This window comes from Tetrao urogallus (assembly GCF_951394365.1).
Source record: "Tetrao urogallus genome assembly, chromosome: 19".
NCBI classification, from domain to species: Eukaryota; Metazoa; Chordata; class Aves; order Galliformes; family Phasianidae; genus Tetrao; species Tetrao urogallus.
Genome location: NC_136832.1, coordinates 9,309,767 through 9,327,123, shown reverse-complemented (window position 1 = coordinate 9,327,123; position 17,357 = coordinate 9,309,767). Strand labels below are relative to the sequence as shown.

General features: G+C 39.2%; 1 protein-coding gene across 6 annotated transcripts in view; it reads left to right on the top strand.

The window, feature by feature from the left end:
• Positions 1 to 3,010: 3,010 nt before the first annotated feature.
• Positions 3,011 to 17,357, top strand: part of DENND1A (DENN domain containing 1A) — a gene marked incomplete at both ends in the record, with an annotated part of 170,509 nt that continues 156,162 nt past the window's right edge. For all 6 annotated transcript variants that reach the window (XM_079544662.1, XM_079544661.1, XM_079544660.1 and 3 more), the window contains 2 exons: positions 3,011 to 3,027; positions 7,137 to 7,207. In XM_079544662.1, the coding sequence (XP_079400788.1) occupies positions 3,011 to 3,027; positions 7,137 to 7,207 (88 nt within the window). The remainder of the gene's footprint in view (positions 3,028 to 7,136; positions 7,208 to 17,357) is intronic.

Sequence of the window (17,357 nt, the reverse complement as noted above, 5' to 3'; positions counted from 1 at the left end):
TTGTGTGTGTGTGTTAGTTCTTGTAATTTGTTTTGTATTTCCCAGAGATAAGTGGCACTTTACAGTTACAGATTACTGTTGCAGAAAACAAGTAGATGTAACTATTTCCATCTATATGAATAGGTACATACGCCAAATTATATACGTTTGAGAGCACAAACCAATGCCTCTGGAGGCTAACCAGCAGTCCTAGCAATGCCTGATGAATCATAGTTTGGGAGCATTGGGAACAGGTTCTTTTTTTCCCAAAGCAACATATGTGAACGCTTCTGGAGGCTGTTTGCACATATGATGGGCCAATGACCTGATCCACAACTCACGAGGAATACTTGTTAATGACAAGAATTACCAACTTGAGGTTGATTAAATAACTCACACAAGGAAAAAAAATGTTATCTTCAACAAGATTTCTGTTGGTTTACAAACATTTACAAGGATTTTCTTAATCTTAGCCCACTGAGAATTGTGGAAAACCATACACGCACATTGTAATCAATGTTATTCAGGTAGCAGAATATTCTGTTTCAAGGCATAACCTTTTAGGTGCAGCTATTGATCTATGAAGCCAGCATTTTGTTTCTTGGCAGTTCCATTGTGTGAGATGCAGCTGAGACTATTTCCCAAGTAAATCAAGATTACAGCACAATTCAGAAGGGTTGTCACTAAGTGAGGAGAAGCAAGAGCTACGTTTTTTACAATGAAAATGAGTTTTCATTGCTGTGGGTACCTAAGGTATTAAAATGTAGGTTCAGCCATATTCACCCAAATTCATCCTAGAGGATATAACATAAAATCTTTATTTCTGTTGTATTGAATTAAGCTTTTCTGGTTAATCTGGAAAGCATCCTAAGGCTTTCACCAGTCTTTTAATTCCTGGATTATTTTCCTTTGCCTGAAGTTTCCCTTCTGCTTCCCTTTTGTATGCTATTAATACTTCATCTCTTTTGGGAGGGTGATTCACAGTTAATCAGCTCATCCATTCTCAGACATTCAAAAACACTACTCCATGGATAGGCCAGGAGGCATTGCTATAACCCTTATGTGGTTAAACCCCCTCTTTCCTTAGGGGCTTCGCCACTGCTACAGCCTTGTAACTCTCATACAATTACCATCAAAAGATTGGACCAGCTGCAGACCTTACTGCCATCAACAGAACTACAGAAAATGCAATTTGAGCTACCTAGTAGAAGCTGATTTAGATAAACATCCCAGGTAAACAAACAAACAAAAAAAAGTTCTACAGTTTGGAGGACAAATGAAGTAATACTCGGCAGAGAGAAAAACTTCCTGCACTTGAACAGGAACACCTATGCTGCGTTTAATGATCTTATTCCACCTGTTTTTATTGATTTAATTCCTCTTTATTACTCTATTCTTATTAATCTACTCTGTATTACTTTATTTGAAGTAGATCAACTTCTTTTTGAAAGGTACAAACACATTGGCTTTCAGATCAATTCTCCACACCTATTCCATGATCTGTGTAACTGTAATACTTCCTGCTCAAAAGTTCTGCCATTCGTATCACATTATATAGGCTGAGAAGCCACTGGTGAAAAGAATCTACAAAGGGCTGCTGATATTATTTCTTCCCTCAGGGTTAGGAAAACAGTCTCATTACAAATCAGTTACCTACCAAATACACATTTCACTGAGAAATGTTTAAAGGTAATCCCCAAACACTACTTTTAAAAGCCATTTGTTTCGTGCATTTGTTACTTACCAGCCCACACCAGTTCATCCCCCACCTCTGCTGCCCTCTCAGCCTAGTGCATGAAATTCAATTCTTACACCTCTTAATACTCAGGTGAGGATTGGCAGTGCTCCTTTTTCTCATCACCCCAAACATTTCAACTTGCAACTGTAAATATATCTTCCGGGATTCCCTGCGTAACCACTTACCTTACTCTGTGCTCATTACCTGAAGGAGGACCCAGCAGGCACAGCAGAGCTGCGCCCAGCTCAGCGCCAGCCCTGTGCCGAGCAGCCAGCCTGCAGCACGCAGCTCTTCCTAAAGTGAACTTCTAACGTTTTATTCCGAGCTGCAGATCATCTCTAACTCCAAAAGCCAGAAATTGTTAAACTCCCTAGAAATTACCCAAAGATTTCTCACAACCTCCTGTAAACGTTCAATAATGTGGGGGTACCTGTTTGCTCCTGTTTGCCAGCTCCCTGGAGGCACGCTTTCTGTCTCACTCTAACTTCTGGGTTAATTTGTGTGCTCCTTTCAGCGGGCTGCATTTCACCTCCCCTCCGCTTCTCTGAGAAGCCTCCAGTCCCCGTGTGACATTACTCGGGCTCGCAGTACTTCCTACTGCCCTTCAGCAGCTTCTGTTTCTGTGACCAGCTGCGTAGGATGTTCTATCGTGATTCTGGAGGAGCATCAAACCCCTCGTTGTGGCAACTCGTCTTTTCTCTTAGCCTTCTCGGCTGCCCTCAGGCTCCGGACTTTTCTTTCCGCCCGCGGGCCGCAACGCGTTATCGTCACGCACAGCGGCACGGAGACGGCTCGCCTCCTCGCAGGGCTTTACGGTCCTGACCCTCACCTGCCGCGGGCATCCGTCCCCAGAGCTCTGGGTCGCGCCCGTGGAACACTTGGGCCCTCTCAGGGGGTGGCTGACCCGCCAGCCCCCACTGCGGGACGCGAGGAGCGGGAAAGGGCAGGAGACCAACGTCCGTCCGGCTCGCGCCGCACTTCAGGTGCGTCCCGCGCTCGGCGCGAGCCCTGCTCCACCCGCCTGAGGTGAGCCGTGGGGGCGGAGCCGTCGGGAGCGCGCGGCGACCGTTACCGCCCTCCCGCCGCTGGGCGCGCGGCAGTCCGGCTCCCGGCCAATGGCCCCGCCGCACTACAGCTCCCGGCAGCCCCCGCGCCGTGACTCGGCTCGGGCGACGGCGGCGCTGCCCGGGATGGAGTGAGGGGGCGAGTGGCGGAGGTAGCGCGGCCCGCCGAGCTCCGGTCCCCCTCCCCCTGGCTCTCTCTGGCTCGGGCCTATGCGGCTCCCCAGAGACCATGGGATCCAGGATCAAGTGAGTGCCTCCCCCCTGGCCCCGCTCCCTGAGGAAAGCGGGAGGGCTCCGGAGCGAGAAGGGCACTTCCCCGCCCTCCTCCTAGCTCCGTGTGGAGGCCGCGCGGGCGGGACCCCGGGCCAGGCCGCGGGCCTCGGGTGTGGGGCGACGAGGACGAGGGGCGGCAGTGGGCACGGCGGGAAGGCCCCGACGGAGCGGCGGGAGCTGCGCGGCCCTGAGGGGAGCCGTGCCGATTCCTGTCCGCAGCCGGCCGGGCCCGGACCTCTGGGCGGCAGAGCGGGGCCCGGCGCGGCGGCGCTGGGTTTGTTTGTCAGTCGGCGCAGGCCTTTAGGAGGAGTGGGGCTGCTGGAGCCGGAACGTGTTAACTGTCAGCACTGGTGACATCTGTTCTGGGGGTGCGGTAGGGTCGGGGGTGATCAAAGCCTCGTTGCCTGCGTTAGTGCCCTGAAGGAAGGGGGCAGTGTGGCTGTGGCACCTCTAAGCTGCGCTGCCAAGGGAGCTTGAGGGAAGAAGGCGAGAAGTGCTGGAGCTGGTTGATCTGCTAGGCCTGCGGGTCTGTGCCCTCAGTACTTCTTTTATTTTCATAAACGTTTTAAACAGGATTTATATCAGTAAGCACTACTGAGCCCGGTTCATCCATAATGTTGTTCCAGTTGAATTCTGTTCACTTGAGACTGGTGGACGTGCAATAACGCTACTGCCGAGCGGGGTGCTGATGGCTGTGTGCTGGAGAAGGGCATCCAGTCAGCCTGCATTTCCTCGAGCAGTGTCTATCAGTGCTGCTGAGCAATTGCTCTGCGGCATTTAACATCTTGTTCTTCAGGGTAACAGAGGGCTTTAACTTTTAACTCTGTTGCTTAATGTAAGACTGAATGTAAGACTGCAGGACGCATCCTTTGTGTGTTGTACCTTTAAGTTTCCATGCTCCTAGGCTGGGTGGACTTAAGTGTGCTGGTGTTTTAAGAAAATGCAAATGGGTACTGAGTGATTGTAGTGACAGTGCTGAAATGATGTTTGATTCCAGAAAACTTGTTTCTTTTTCTGGGATGGGCATAAATTTTGCACTTCTTTGAAGTATGTGCTCTCAGCTGTTGCTACAAAAAAATCAAGGTCAGAAAAATGAATTAAACTCTTTACATTCCAAGTAAAGGTAGAACCTAAAATTGTTGCCATTTTGGCAGCAGAGTGAAGGTTTTGTCTGCAGCTTGCAGCTGCGGGCCTCACAGCTGTCACCTGTGTATTGGTCACTTAAAGAATATGGTCCGAAGTTACTTTTTATGATCTTGTTTTAAACCAACTGAAAGACTACCAAAGACTAACTTGAAATGTGATTCCACTGTATATGTATCAGATCCACAAGCAGTGTTTGCCTTCTCTTGCATTTTGATTGATGCCAAAGAATCTTGAAACCCTAGCAAAATTCCTGTAGTCAGGTTTCTTACTTCTTGCTATAGATCAACAGTTATGAGGGATATTAAGCGTCCTGGCACTTGATCACTGCGATATGCTCTGCATGAAACCCAGGCATATGTGTCAGTTATATTTTTGATGGATTTATAGTAATGAATCATTAAAGTGAAAGACTGCTTAAAGGTTACCAGTAGCTGCATCGAAACAAAGTGGAAGAAATTAGGAAGCTGCCAGTAATCCCATAAGCTTTGGGCTTGTGTATAGCCTCAGGTGAATAAAGGTAACACTGGGTTCTGCTGTTGGGTTGAGCCTCGCATTGGAACATGCGTGTGCAAGGTGCTTTGTTCCAGAGAGACTGACAAAAATAGGAATCTGCTTAATCTGGCTGCTCTCACTTCCTGGTAACCTTCAGTGTTAAATGCATTTTAAATGTGTCCGTGCCAATCTTCATTTCAGAGGCAATTTTGTTTCACTGCTGAAAGAAGAGAACCCTAACATTAGCCTGAGACTTTTATCACAGAGCTTGCTATGTACAGAGATGTAACATTTATCTACTTAAAGAATGGAATACATGGCAGAAAAGGTGAAAATATAGGGTTGGAAATGTGTTTTCTGAATTGGATTAGCAACTATGGACTCGATCTAATATATTTTTCTTGAAGAGTTGATAGATATCAAGAGTTTATTCATAAGTCCCTTGCACTTTGGTAACAGAAATTATTTTGATTATAACAGTTGTGTAAGGCTTAGTTTAAAAAATATTTCATTTTAAGATTGAGTTTCCTGTGGATTGCTGTGATATTACAGCTATTCATACATCAAACAGATTTGAAATAATTCCTATGAATAGGGTTTATCACAGCACTATTTTTTTCTCATAGAACTCAGTTTAAATTACTACTCATAAAAAATTGCACTTTTCTGATTATTCGGTCATCAAACAAGTAGGGTATTTACATACATGTTCCATGTATTTTTCTGGTCACATCTGTGTTGTTCTCTTGATAACTGACCGTGGCTCTTTAAGTTACCTGGCGGTTTTTTGGAGGGAAAAAACTGTGTGTGAGTTTTGAAGTTCATAATGCTGCGGACAACGTCAGGGATGAGATTTCAGTACAGTGCGTGCGTGGTATCAGCTGTCTGCAGGGGAGGCTAACAATCATAAAAAGGGGCTGCAAAATATACATATTAGTGCATGTTTATGCTGTATTTGCAGAGTGTATGAAGTCTCACAGTGAGTTGTTTCCTTAATTCTGCAGAAAAGCTTTAAAATATTCAGAATTTAACAATGACTTCATTCTCCTGCTGACTTCATTCTCATACTGAGGTGTTCGCTTGTTGAATGCAGTCTTTAATACCAAGTTTCTAACTTGGCAAAGTTACTTTGACTGAACTGTTTGTAGAAATAAGTGGATGTTTGTCATGGGATATTAAAATATAAAATTTAAAGTCTTTTGATTTGAAAGTTTTGGTATATAGTATGTGTTCCTGCCAGCTGCATTAAGAAGTATTTTCACTAAAGAATTTAAACACAGACCTTAATATAATACTAAAAAGGCGTTTGTTATTTTATCTATTAGTTGTAAAAGTATTTGAAAATTTATAAAATAAATTGAGAAAACTTAGTGCTAAAAATAGGTGTGGACAAGTTTGGTAAGGTCAGACTGCACAGCAGTGTATCTTAAAGGAAAATTCATTTCTGATGTTAAGTAGATGCCATATCATGTAGTCATCCTGTGCCATGATGGTAGCAGTGTAGCTAAGAATCTCAATATCTGACACAGTGATGTGCTGCAGCGCCTCTGTGTTGCACAAAGAGAATTTGCAGGTTTATTCATAATTCAAAGCAACAATTTGTTGATTTTAGTTTTCTTGTGACTTACCAGTGTAGTTTCCTGAAAAATGGTTCCTGCATGCAAATTGGATGGAACTTGTGGAAAAATAAATTAAAATTAATTGAGTTGTGAACAATATCATTGCTCCTGAGAGGTGGTCTGTGAAACTGTAGAGTGTGATCCTATACTATCCTAAAGCAGTGGCAGGCTTTCTATTAATTTAGATAGGTTTAGGGTTTGGCTTAGTGCCACTTCAGTTGTGGGAACTGGGTTTGTGGCATGAGGAGAAATGTTTGTTTTTTTAAATAAGTTTTGCTGTTGAAGTAGGGCAAAGATGATATAAATTCCCTGAGGAATGGGCTCAGCTCCTTGACATGTTTATATTCTTGGTTTGGGATGCTGGGTAAGATGAGGTTGTTCTCTTTCTTCCCTTTTGCAAGCTGGATATGTAATAACATTTAATATTATGGCCAAGGATTGGAATAAAAGTTTTTTTTTTTTTTTTTTTTTTTTTTTTTTTTTTGGCAGTGCTTCTGAATGACAGCTCTGTGACACTGCTGTATCTAGTCAAAATAAGTGAAATGACGTAAAGGATCTGTGCTTGATTTCTATTGGATTTTATTTAACTGTATTTTCCCAGTAGAATTTAGATGCTATTTCTCCCAGCTAATCTCAACTTCAGTACACCTGGTGTGTACCTGTGAGGCTGAAAAATCTGAGGTGATCAGATAAACAAGATAACCATTTTTATCAAATTCTCATAGTAATATGTATGTTCCTAGAACCTGTTTAGGCTTTTCGAGTAATTAAAAATGTATTTGGAAACAGAAATTCTCAGAGCTAAATCCTTTTTTTTCCTTTCAGACAAAATCCGGAAACTACCTTTGAAGTGTATGCAGAAGTAACTTATTCAGGCATCAGTTGCATTGGGAAAGGTAATGTTTTACACTGTAATTTTATCTGTTTCATGGCAAAAACTATCCTGAAGAACCATGCAGTGTAAAATAATAAGGTATATTCGATATTATGCTGGTCTGGATTTATAGATGTCTTACTGGTTTTGCAAAGAGAATCTTCTACAGTTGGAACTAATAATGAGAATCTGTCCTTTTTTGTGGAGGTTCCAGCATTCCTTGTCTTTGTAAATAGAAATAGCTCTTACTTCATTGTGTTGAAGAAATAAATGCATTTTCAGGTTTGTATTTGCTGCTCACGCATAAGGAATGGTTAAGTTTAATCAAAACATACTCCGAATAGTTTTCTATGAAATTTGATTTACTTACTGTTTCTTACATGCTCACAAAAGTGTTCTACATTTGTACTCAAAATTTCTGAGAAATATTCCATGTTTATGCTAGAGAAGTCCCATAACAGTTGAAACCTGCATGTAAGTATATTTGTGAATGTTTTATTATACCTTTTTTCTTTGTGCAGCTGGTGAAGTTGATAAAATCAAGTTGAAATTCCTATACCCGGAACTTACTTCAAGATGTTGTCTTGTGATATCAGTTTCTAGATTGTTACGAAAAGGAGAGATGTTGAATAGGACTGGACAACATATACTGAAGTAATAACGTACCTTTTTTTTTTTTTTTAATGAAAGAATATTGTGTTTTGTATGTATGGTACAACAAACCAGTAGAACGGATTTTGATCTTTCTTTGACTCGGAAGCCATTTATCTCCTTCTCTATCTGTAGGTAAAGACTTCATCATCTGTGAAGGTAAAATTGCTGCAACTCTTTTTCCTTTAGTGCCAAAACCTCCATGGTAGTTGTAACTGGAATACAGTTTTGGCTTGTTCTACTGTTGTGCACCGTCACAACTATTAGATGTAACTGCAGGAGCCCTTTTAATAACTAATCTTTGTTTCTGCACATCTGACCTGGATTCTAGTGCCAGAAAATCTGAACAAATTTGACCGTAAACATTACATTGTACAGTACCAGTGTCTGGGTATAATCTTCTCTTTGAAGTGTGTTTGCATCCCCCTGGAGGGATTAATTCCCTGCTGTGGGAAGGTGGGTTAAAAAGCACTGAAACTACTTTACAGGTTTTTAATTGGAGAATTTAGTATACGTCTTGTTCTATAAACCAACTGATTCTGTAGGAGTTTCAGTTGTGTTTTTAAGTTTGTTCTATTCAGTTGTAAGTGCAAAACCTTCAGTTGCTTTTACTGTGTAAAAGATAGTTTATATATTCTGAAGTTAATTAATTGTCTGAATAATCTTTAAGCGTTTTTTCCCCCACATTTTAAAAAGAAAGTTAAGAGATGCCCCTTATTCACAGAAGTTTTAGATCAGCTCATCTCCAAATATTTCGTCCTTCTGTTCTCGTCAGGATCTGTTGTTTGAGTCTCTGCAGTCTTCCCTTCTTCATTGGCTAGCTATTCTATGCTGGAAAACCTAGAGTATGTATCTGTATTTTACTGGAGTCAGAGGAATGTATATTAAATGATGAGGAACAGTTGCTATTAAAAAAGGCAAAACATAAAAAATGCGTAAGGAGCAAATTGTCAGGCATGTTTAAAAACCTTTCTTCCTATGCGATGGATTCCAAAATTAGCTAAGACAACTGACTTTGAAGTTTATGTTCAGTATCATAATAGTATTGATCACTTAAATTGCATTTCATTCTTACATCAATTTTCTAATATGGTTTTGAGGAAAATGGATTGCTCCAAAGCTGTAAAAGTCCTGGTGTGGGAGACTGTCTGGCTTCTGGGATGATAAAACATGCCTTCACTTTGTTAATAATAGCTAAAAAGTTTGTGTAGGAAAGGGTATTTTTCAAGTGACTGTTAAATATCACATGCAATTAAAGGCATTAATATATTTCATGATTCGTTTGCTTCTTGCAGATATGGGGAATATTTACTGCTGTTATTAACTACTAGCAGACAATTGTAAATTCAAGTAGCTTCATTGCTTGTATATTACTTAACAATCTTACAATCTTAAATGTTTACTTAGTTAAAACCTCTCTAAATAGATGAGAGCATTATGCATTGTCTACCATGTAGAAAATTCCATCAGTTTCCAAGGCAGGTGACTATAAAAGAAGAAAGACTGTCCTGGGCTCCAGGAAAGATATTGATAAATTGGAATGTGTTCCTGAAGGACCACAAAGATGGCAGGTGAGCTGGAGCACCTGCAAGGAGAGGTTGAGAGTGCTGGATTTGTACGGCTTGGGGAAGACTTCAGGGGACCTGTGCAGCAGCCTTCCATACCTATGAGGTGTTCATCAAGGTGACAGGCTCTCATGCCAGTCACTGCGGGAGGACGAGAGGTGGTGACATAGATGGAAACGAGGTGTTCTAACAGGATATCAGGAGAAACATGTTCACCATGCGCGCAGCGAGGTGTTGAACACGGGTGCAGGTTGTGCAGTCTCCAACCTTTGCGATTTTAAGGACTGCGTGACAGCCCGAACCTGACCTCACAGCTGACCCTGCTTTGCACAAGAGGTTGGACTTGAGACATGAGGTCCCTTCTAGCCTAAATTGTCATATGATTTGATTTCTAGAAATGTAAGCTCCAGAACACCCAGGAGGTGCTTTCTGCTCATGAAAGCTGATAAATCGTGAATTGTTTTCTTTGAATCAAGACAGAGCTCTGCCAAACTAGAATGAAGTGTGTGAATTGAGAAAGGAAAGATTGCTGGATTGGTTCAGCTATAGGCTCTCTGGCCTTTTCCCCTCTGAATTGTTTAGAAATTAAATATCTGTGTTCAGGATTGGCAATTTGTGTATTTCTAGTGCATGAAGTCTTCCATATATTACAGATTTCCTAATTAAATTGTACCTTAAAGTTACGCTAGTGATTTTATTTATACATTCATAGATGATCTTGTTTGGATATGTATAGTGTTTTCTTACTTATTTCAGTCTTAATTTTTAGTAAGTTTTCATGATGGGACCTGTGTCTTTGGTATTCTTTTATTCTTTGGAATTATTTTATTCAGTGCATGATTTAAGAGCAAAATAGATGCTTATATGGAATACCATTATTTAACTGATTTTCTTTTCCTGTTTTTAAATCTCATGTAAAGGAGGGAAGAATGCATTCTGTGAGATTATGAAGTCCTTGCTTCTGATTTATGCTTTTGTCTTGACATCTTGTAATATTAAAAATTCATAGACATTGAGGTAAACTACAAGGAACTTTAATTGTTTCTGTTATAAATCATTGCTGCTGGACTTCTGGAAGATCATGTGGCATTCGACACTTTTGACGTAGTGTGTGCTTATGACTGTTACCCTCGAACTGCGTTCGTTATTTTTGAACCTCAGCTATAACATTTATTTTTCTCCACCAGAACTTTTGAGATGCACAGGTAGAAAGAAATGATTAGAGGTTTTGGTTTAAATACCTATCTAAAGAAACCAAAACTATACTAACCACTTGCTTTCAGTTCTCAAAGCACTTTATGATCTTAAAATTGATGCACATAATTCATCAGAAATGTGTGACAAATTTGAGGATTTTGCTGGGCCTGAGCCAAAGGTCCTCTCTTGTTAGAACGAGCTTTGAGGAGAATTGGAACATAACTGTCAAACTATTGGTGCAGAAAAAGAATTTGTTAGTCTAAAGTAACAGATCAGAATAGTCTCTAAAGTATGAAAATTTGAAAGTAAATGCTCATAAGAGTAAGGCAGTCCCCCTCCACCCCTATCTGGGAGGACATAGCATGCTTTTGTATGGGGTTTTTGTGTTCTCGCCAAAGCAGACTTTATAAAAGTGTGTCAAAGCTGTAGCTTTGCCATGTAGCGTGCCAAAAGGCCTTTCTCTCCAAGGACCTCATCTTTCATCTTTTTGTGAGTGTAGCATAAATTCTTGCTGTGTGTTCAAGGAAAAAGCTAAAATGGTTTAGTACAGCTAAAGGATTTCTTTCTTTTTTTTTCTTTTTAAATCATGGTAAGTTAGAAGCCTAAATGTGATAGCGTGGACACAGTATAAATGTGTTGGAGTTTAACAAATGTTCACTGGATTAGTAAAGGAAATGTAGTTTATACAACTTCTTTTATGACAGAATTTAAAAGGTCTTGCTGTAGACTCACCATGTGCTTCTTTCTTTTCTTGAAAACATACCACTAAGTTGAAAAGAGAGATGAGTCTTAGAAGGAAACTATTAACTCCGAGGGAGTTTATCTTTGTTTGAGAGAAAGGATGGAATTTGCATTTGAATTGGCTCGGAGAGTAGCATGTACTACTAATCTTGTTCCTACTAGAAGCTTGTGAGTAGTTTAAGTACTTCCTTCTTTACTTTTCATGTTCTAGCCTAGTGTTGTAATAGCTCTTCCCTCTATTCCCCTCCCCTCCAGTACATCGCAAATGTTATAACTGAAATTTATAGAAGTCCTTAACTCTACTGGGAGATATCATGACGTACTTGGGCTCTGAAAGTGTTCTACGGTTGTTACTGTGGTTTCCATGATAGGACTTCTTCAGGTAGAGAGAACTAGCAGTCTTTTGCCTCTGCAGAGTGCACGTACTGCTACCCCTTACCGTATTCTCTTTGTCGTAGGTTGTAATTTTAGTTAATGCATCAGTGCCTCCTAAAATTGGTGCATTTTTTTGAACATAAACAAAGTTAGTTCAGTAAGGTTAAGAGTTAGTAATTCAGAAGTTGGCAAACCTTATCCATGCACCCCTAGAGCAACCTTTATGTTGTGAAGTGAAAACATTTTGTTGCTTGAAATCTTCCTGTTATGTATTAGGAAATAGGTAACATTAAGTAAGTAACAAAGGAAATACAAAACACTCCTTTCTGGTAAAAAGGGTTTGAGTTGAACTTGTGCCGTAATTCGGGTACCACGAGTTTTCCTATCTTACCTTTATGGTGCTGTGTCAAACTTCATTAGATGTGATTGGAAAAATAACCTAATCTAAGCATGTGGGAATGGTGATTCTCCTAAGCTCCTGCTTTGTTTTCTGCTTCTTCAATCACTTTCAAGTACCAACAAGGTGGAAGACATTCACAAAGAACTTACTAGGACTGAAGTAACCAGACCAAGTAGCACTGTCTGAACTATTTTGTTCAAAGGCAGTTTCCAGTTTGAGTTCTAGATATAAATCAAGTACATAATTCACTTTATGAAACATCTTAGAATTTGTCATATTGCAAGTCATCATACATTGTACTTAAAACATTCCTTAGGTATGTTCTTAGCTGATATTGCTAGCTTTAATGAAGAGCAAAAAGCTAGCTGTAATCATGAATGTTCTTCCATTTCTTTAATTTACTTTGTGGGGAGAGATCTGTTGTTCTTTTTGCATCATGCTTTAACTGCTTCTGTCTACAGCCTTTTCTATTTCAAGTATTTACTAGTCTGCACTGCATTGGTGCTGCTGGCACTGTTTAACTAGAGAGAAAAATTCTGCACAGAAAGTCTTACTCACAAGACTTTAAACTCTTTTGTTGATTTATATATTTTTTAAAGGAGCTTGACATCTTCATCAAGTTCACAGTGGGCCTGCTTTGTTTGCTTTCTCTTGAATGCTTGATAAGATTTTTCTTCTATTGTTTTGTGCAGCAAGGACAGAGCTGGCCATGGCTGAGGTGGTTTTTTTGTAAATCCACAATATGGGCATTGTCTGCTGCTGAATAATTGTGACTGCTTTTTGTACAACCAGAACTAAGGCTTTGGCTGTGAACAGATTCCTTCTTAGCGTGAAAAGAGACTAATCCATGTAAATACAGCCCCAAAATAAAGCTTTACAGAAAAAGGGAAAGGCTGCTAAGCAGGAGGGCAGAGGTCAGCAATTTAACCTTTAACCTAACAAATAAGAAGCATGAAAGTTCCTGAATTGGTTTACAAAGGCGAGCTCCTGTGATCTGTCAGTTTTTCTTTTCACGATAGAGTTGGGTGAGAAAACTGACTGACAGCTAGTGCCTTTTTAACTGCAGGTTGAAATTAACTGCTAAACTGAAACTTTTTTAGAGAGCTTTTTTTAAATGGTTTTAACAAATAATTTTCATTCACTAGCTGTATTTGCATTTTCCTTGAATTCATAGAGGAGTTGGAGTGGTTCTTTTTAAAGAGTCCTTGTGAGATTCAATTTAGATACCAAATGCTACTGAAGCATTCGATATTTCACCATTTGAAGCATTTAAGAATTTGACACAGGCGTCTTGCAATTAACATTAATTATGTTTATGTGCTCCTTTAAAAGTAGGGCTGTTGTCCCAATAACTGCAAACAGATTATATTTTGAATAGAGTCAAAAAGTTGTTACGGAGGTGTTGACTTAAATTAAAGGAGTAATTTTAACTGTAGTTCATACTCAGTCACAGAAATTTCCAAGGTGGTTTGTTTTTGTTTGTCCTTATTTAATCACAACAGGTAATCTCATTAAGGAGTGTTAACTTTTGCTTAGTGCATCTGAAATCAGCTGTTAATCTCAGAATAGATGTTTCTGTAACTTGTACAGAACAAAGAACTTTAATTAGAGTGTCATTCAGATGGAAAATAAATAAGAAATAATGACTTTAAAGAAGACTCCCTGTAGGTTAAGAGTAGGGACTTTTTTTTCCCTGATGTTGTAAGCAGTGTCCACACTTGGTCTGCTGACACAGGGGCCAGTAATTCTACCCGGAGAATAAGTTTAACAGGCAAGCAAAGTAAATTCGGTGAAGCAAAAGGTGATCCAGGTCCATTATTGTTCCTCACTCTTTTTGAGTGCTGTAGGCACTACGGACCTGATCCTCTTTGATGTGATGGGGTTTTTTTCATCACGAACAAAAAAAGTGTTCTTTTTTAATTGAGAAGAGTTAGCAAGATGAAGTTACTGTAAAATTATAAAGTGTAAAACCAATCCAAGACAACTTTTTTGATCCAGCCATGGTTGTATGTTAAAGAACACAAACAAACACTCCAATTTTTTGTGCTGTCAGAGAATAGCACAGTTTTCTGTATAAAATGCTACTGTGTGCTGATTCATAGTTATGGGTCAGTGTGTGGTTCACTCCCCTGTGTTTGTGAATAACAGAGGTAAGATAGTTTAATCATAGCATCATATTCTCTTAATATGCTGGCATACTCATTGTCTGTGATTAAGGGCCATTACCTGCTCTCTGCTGAACTCCCTCATTGATGAGAGAAGGAATTCCAGAAGATGCTCCTGACTTGGGACTGATGAGTGAAGAGTGATTTGGCCCTGCTGTGGCCCTGCAGTTTTGGTAGATCTACCTCTCAAGATTCCAAATGCTGACAGATCAATTAGCTGTTGTGAATGTTATTTTTATGTTTTTTTTGTTTGTTTGCTTGTTTGTTTGTTTGTTTTTTTAAGACACCTTTACATGTTGTTTCTGATAAAACTTATTTCACAGAAGTTGGAACAGAAACCGAGAAAGCTGAACGAGGGATTAAGGGTGAAGGGACCATAGTAAAACAGGAAGGAAGAGCTATTGCCAAAATAATATTCACTGTACCAAAATATGTGATCTGTCCTAGACTTAATTGGCTGTTACACCTGCAGAGTAGGAGCGAAAAGAAACAAAGTAAAACCTTGTTGGGAGTATTTTTAGCAGTATTTTTACACACTGAATTCATTCAGGGATTTCATATGCTACTGAAGGGAGCTGAACTAGCAACTCCCATTGCATTCTAATGAGATTTACTGAATCCCATCTTCCTTTAAAGATAAAACATGAGAAATATGTTGAAACGACATAGTTAGGAGTATAAATAACAGTAACATTACTTCTTTTGAATTAGTTCTTATATGCTTTTATCCCTTAAGTAAGTAAGTAGTTCTTCAGGTATGTCAAGTTGACCTGTAAAATGCTTATATATCTTTGAGATCTTCTGTTTCAAAGACTCTTAAATATATAAATGATTGCTATAGGAACTAAGTAATAAAAATTCAGATACTGAATTGTGAAGACAAAGCAGTTAATTATCACAGTATAGTTACGCAGTAGAATCAGGTGTCCTTCATCTGTTTGTAAGATTTGTATTTCATTTATTATTATTCAAACCGTGTTCTTTATTTTTTTGTTAATGACTGTAGGATGGTGCAGACAAGTAAGGAAAGATAGTAGGACAAGAGAAAAAGATACAGCAGAATGGAAATTGACTCTGAAGAGATTGTAGACCAGAACCAGCCTGTGGTAAAGGGCAGAATCAAACGGTGGTAAAATGCGTCATTAAAAACCCAAACAAAAACAACAAAAACCCCAACCCTCACCCATAAGCAAATAGACCACTTTCCTTCCAATAAGCGTGAGACAGTCTTCTGAAGCTGCTCTCCACTTGTCCCTATAGTATATCTGATTTTTGTTTTATGTGATGCTTGTCTGTAGATCATTTACTTGGTTTAATTCTAGTGGTCTATCAAACAAATAAAAGTAGATCACATAGGGCACGAAATTATCTGTAGAACTGTTATCTATGTCCACAAATCCATTAAAACTCATACTTCTAATTATCACATTAATACATTAGTCACGCCATTTTGTCTGGATATGACATTTGCACATGGGAAAATGCTGTAGATATCTGTGTATCTTGCTCTGTTGTGAATGATGTTCTTACACATTGAAGATAATGCTTGTCCTGCATGTTTGTTGCTTTTACTTTAAGTATCTTAACTTTGTTTTTGAGAATTTATCTTTGTTTTTGTTTTTAATGATATTAAAAATCATTTTGATTATGGCTTATTAACTGTTCACTAAAAATACGTAGTGCTTCCGTGCGTCTTGGATTCTGTTGGTGCTTTTTAACTGAATAGCTTTTTAAAGTATTTTCTCGTGGAAAGAAGTGCACTGCTGTGTGCACGCATGGGCAGTATTCATAAATCCGAGTTAGTGAGTAAATAGAGTTATTTAATGGTTCAGTACTTTGTATTTTAACTGTAGAGGTAAAAAGTAACAAAATCTCAGTTTGCCACTTGGAGATTGCAAAATATATGCTTTGTTACTCCTGAAATACCAATTGTGATATCTAGCAATGCAGTACTGATGGTGCTTTTCTTTTATCTATTTCTTGACTGCTTGTTTTACCCTGGATATGGAATTAGGTCCTCCAGTAAACCAACCTGATCAGTTCCATACATAGACTTACCCCTTGGAATGCAGTGGATTTCACATGAACAATTAAAATTGAGTATTTATTCACATCGTGTTTAAAATAGTCATACATCCCAATTTTGTTTATCTCAAAGTTTTAAAAACCTAGCGACCTCATTGCAGCTTGACTATAATTACCATGTTTAAACTTCTGTGCATTTTTTAGTTTAAACAGCCTTTGTGTTTTTTTTTTTTTTTACGAAAAGAAAATTAATGAGAAGAGACAAAGAGACATCAAAGAGGTTTTCCCTCTGATTGCAGTGTTAGAAGTTTTGCCTGAAAATAGGTTACATTTCTTCTGTTTTCAGCTGAATCCTCATTAACTTTACATTTTAATGATGTCCAGAGCAAATTATGCCATTACTGTGGATGCCTTAAAGGAAAGCTTAAAGGACACCTTTTTAATGTTTGTTTCTTTATTGGTGGCAGTATTTGTGCCAGTATTATAAACAATGTTGGAATACTAAAAGTAAACCCAGGACATAAAGATGTCTTCTACTTTTTGCCATACGTACAGATAGAGATGCATACTATATATGTGGTAGAAGTATCTTCAGTTAATATTTAACACATGTTCAGCATGTTAGGGGGATATCTTTATCACTGCAGAGGAAAAATGTAAATCACGTCCTTTGAAAGAGTTTGCAAATTACTTCTCCATCTTATAATCAGTTTAATTTATAATGATAGAATGGAGAGAAGGATGATGTAACAGAGCTTCTGAATTTTTGTTTTCCTGAGCCTTCAGTGTAGTGGGTGATTGAAATGTTAATGAAGTGATGGCTTGTATTTTTACATTGAGATGAAGCATTATTGGAGAAGTCTGGAATTTCAAATCTTTTGATTTAGGGGGTCAGTATGAGCTCTGGTTCTGTGTTCTAATAATAATAACAATAAATAAATGAACTAACAGCCCCAACTCCTTCCAAACACAGTGTAATAGTGCTGCATTAACTTTCTTTTTCTGCTTGCCTTCTTTCCTCCTTGCGCTGTTCCCCACGTAAGTGTGTGTGTT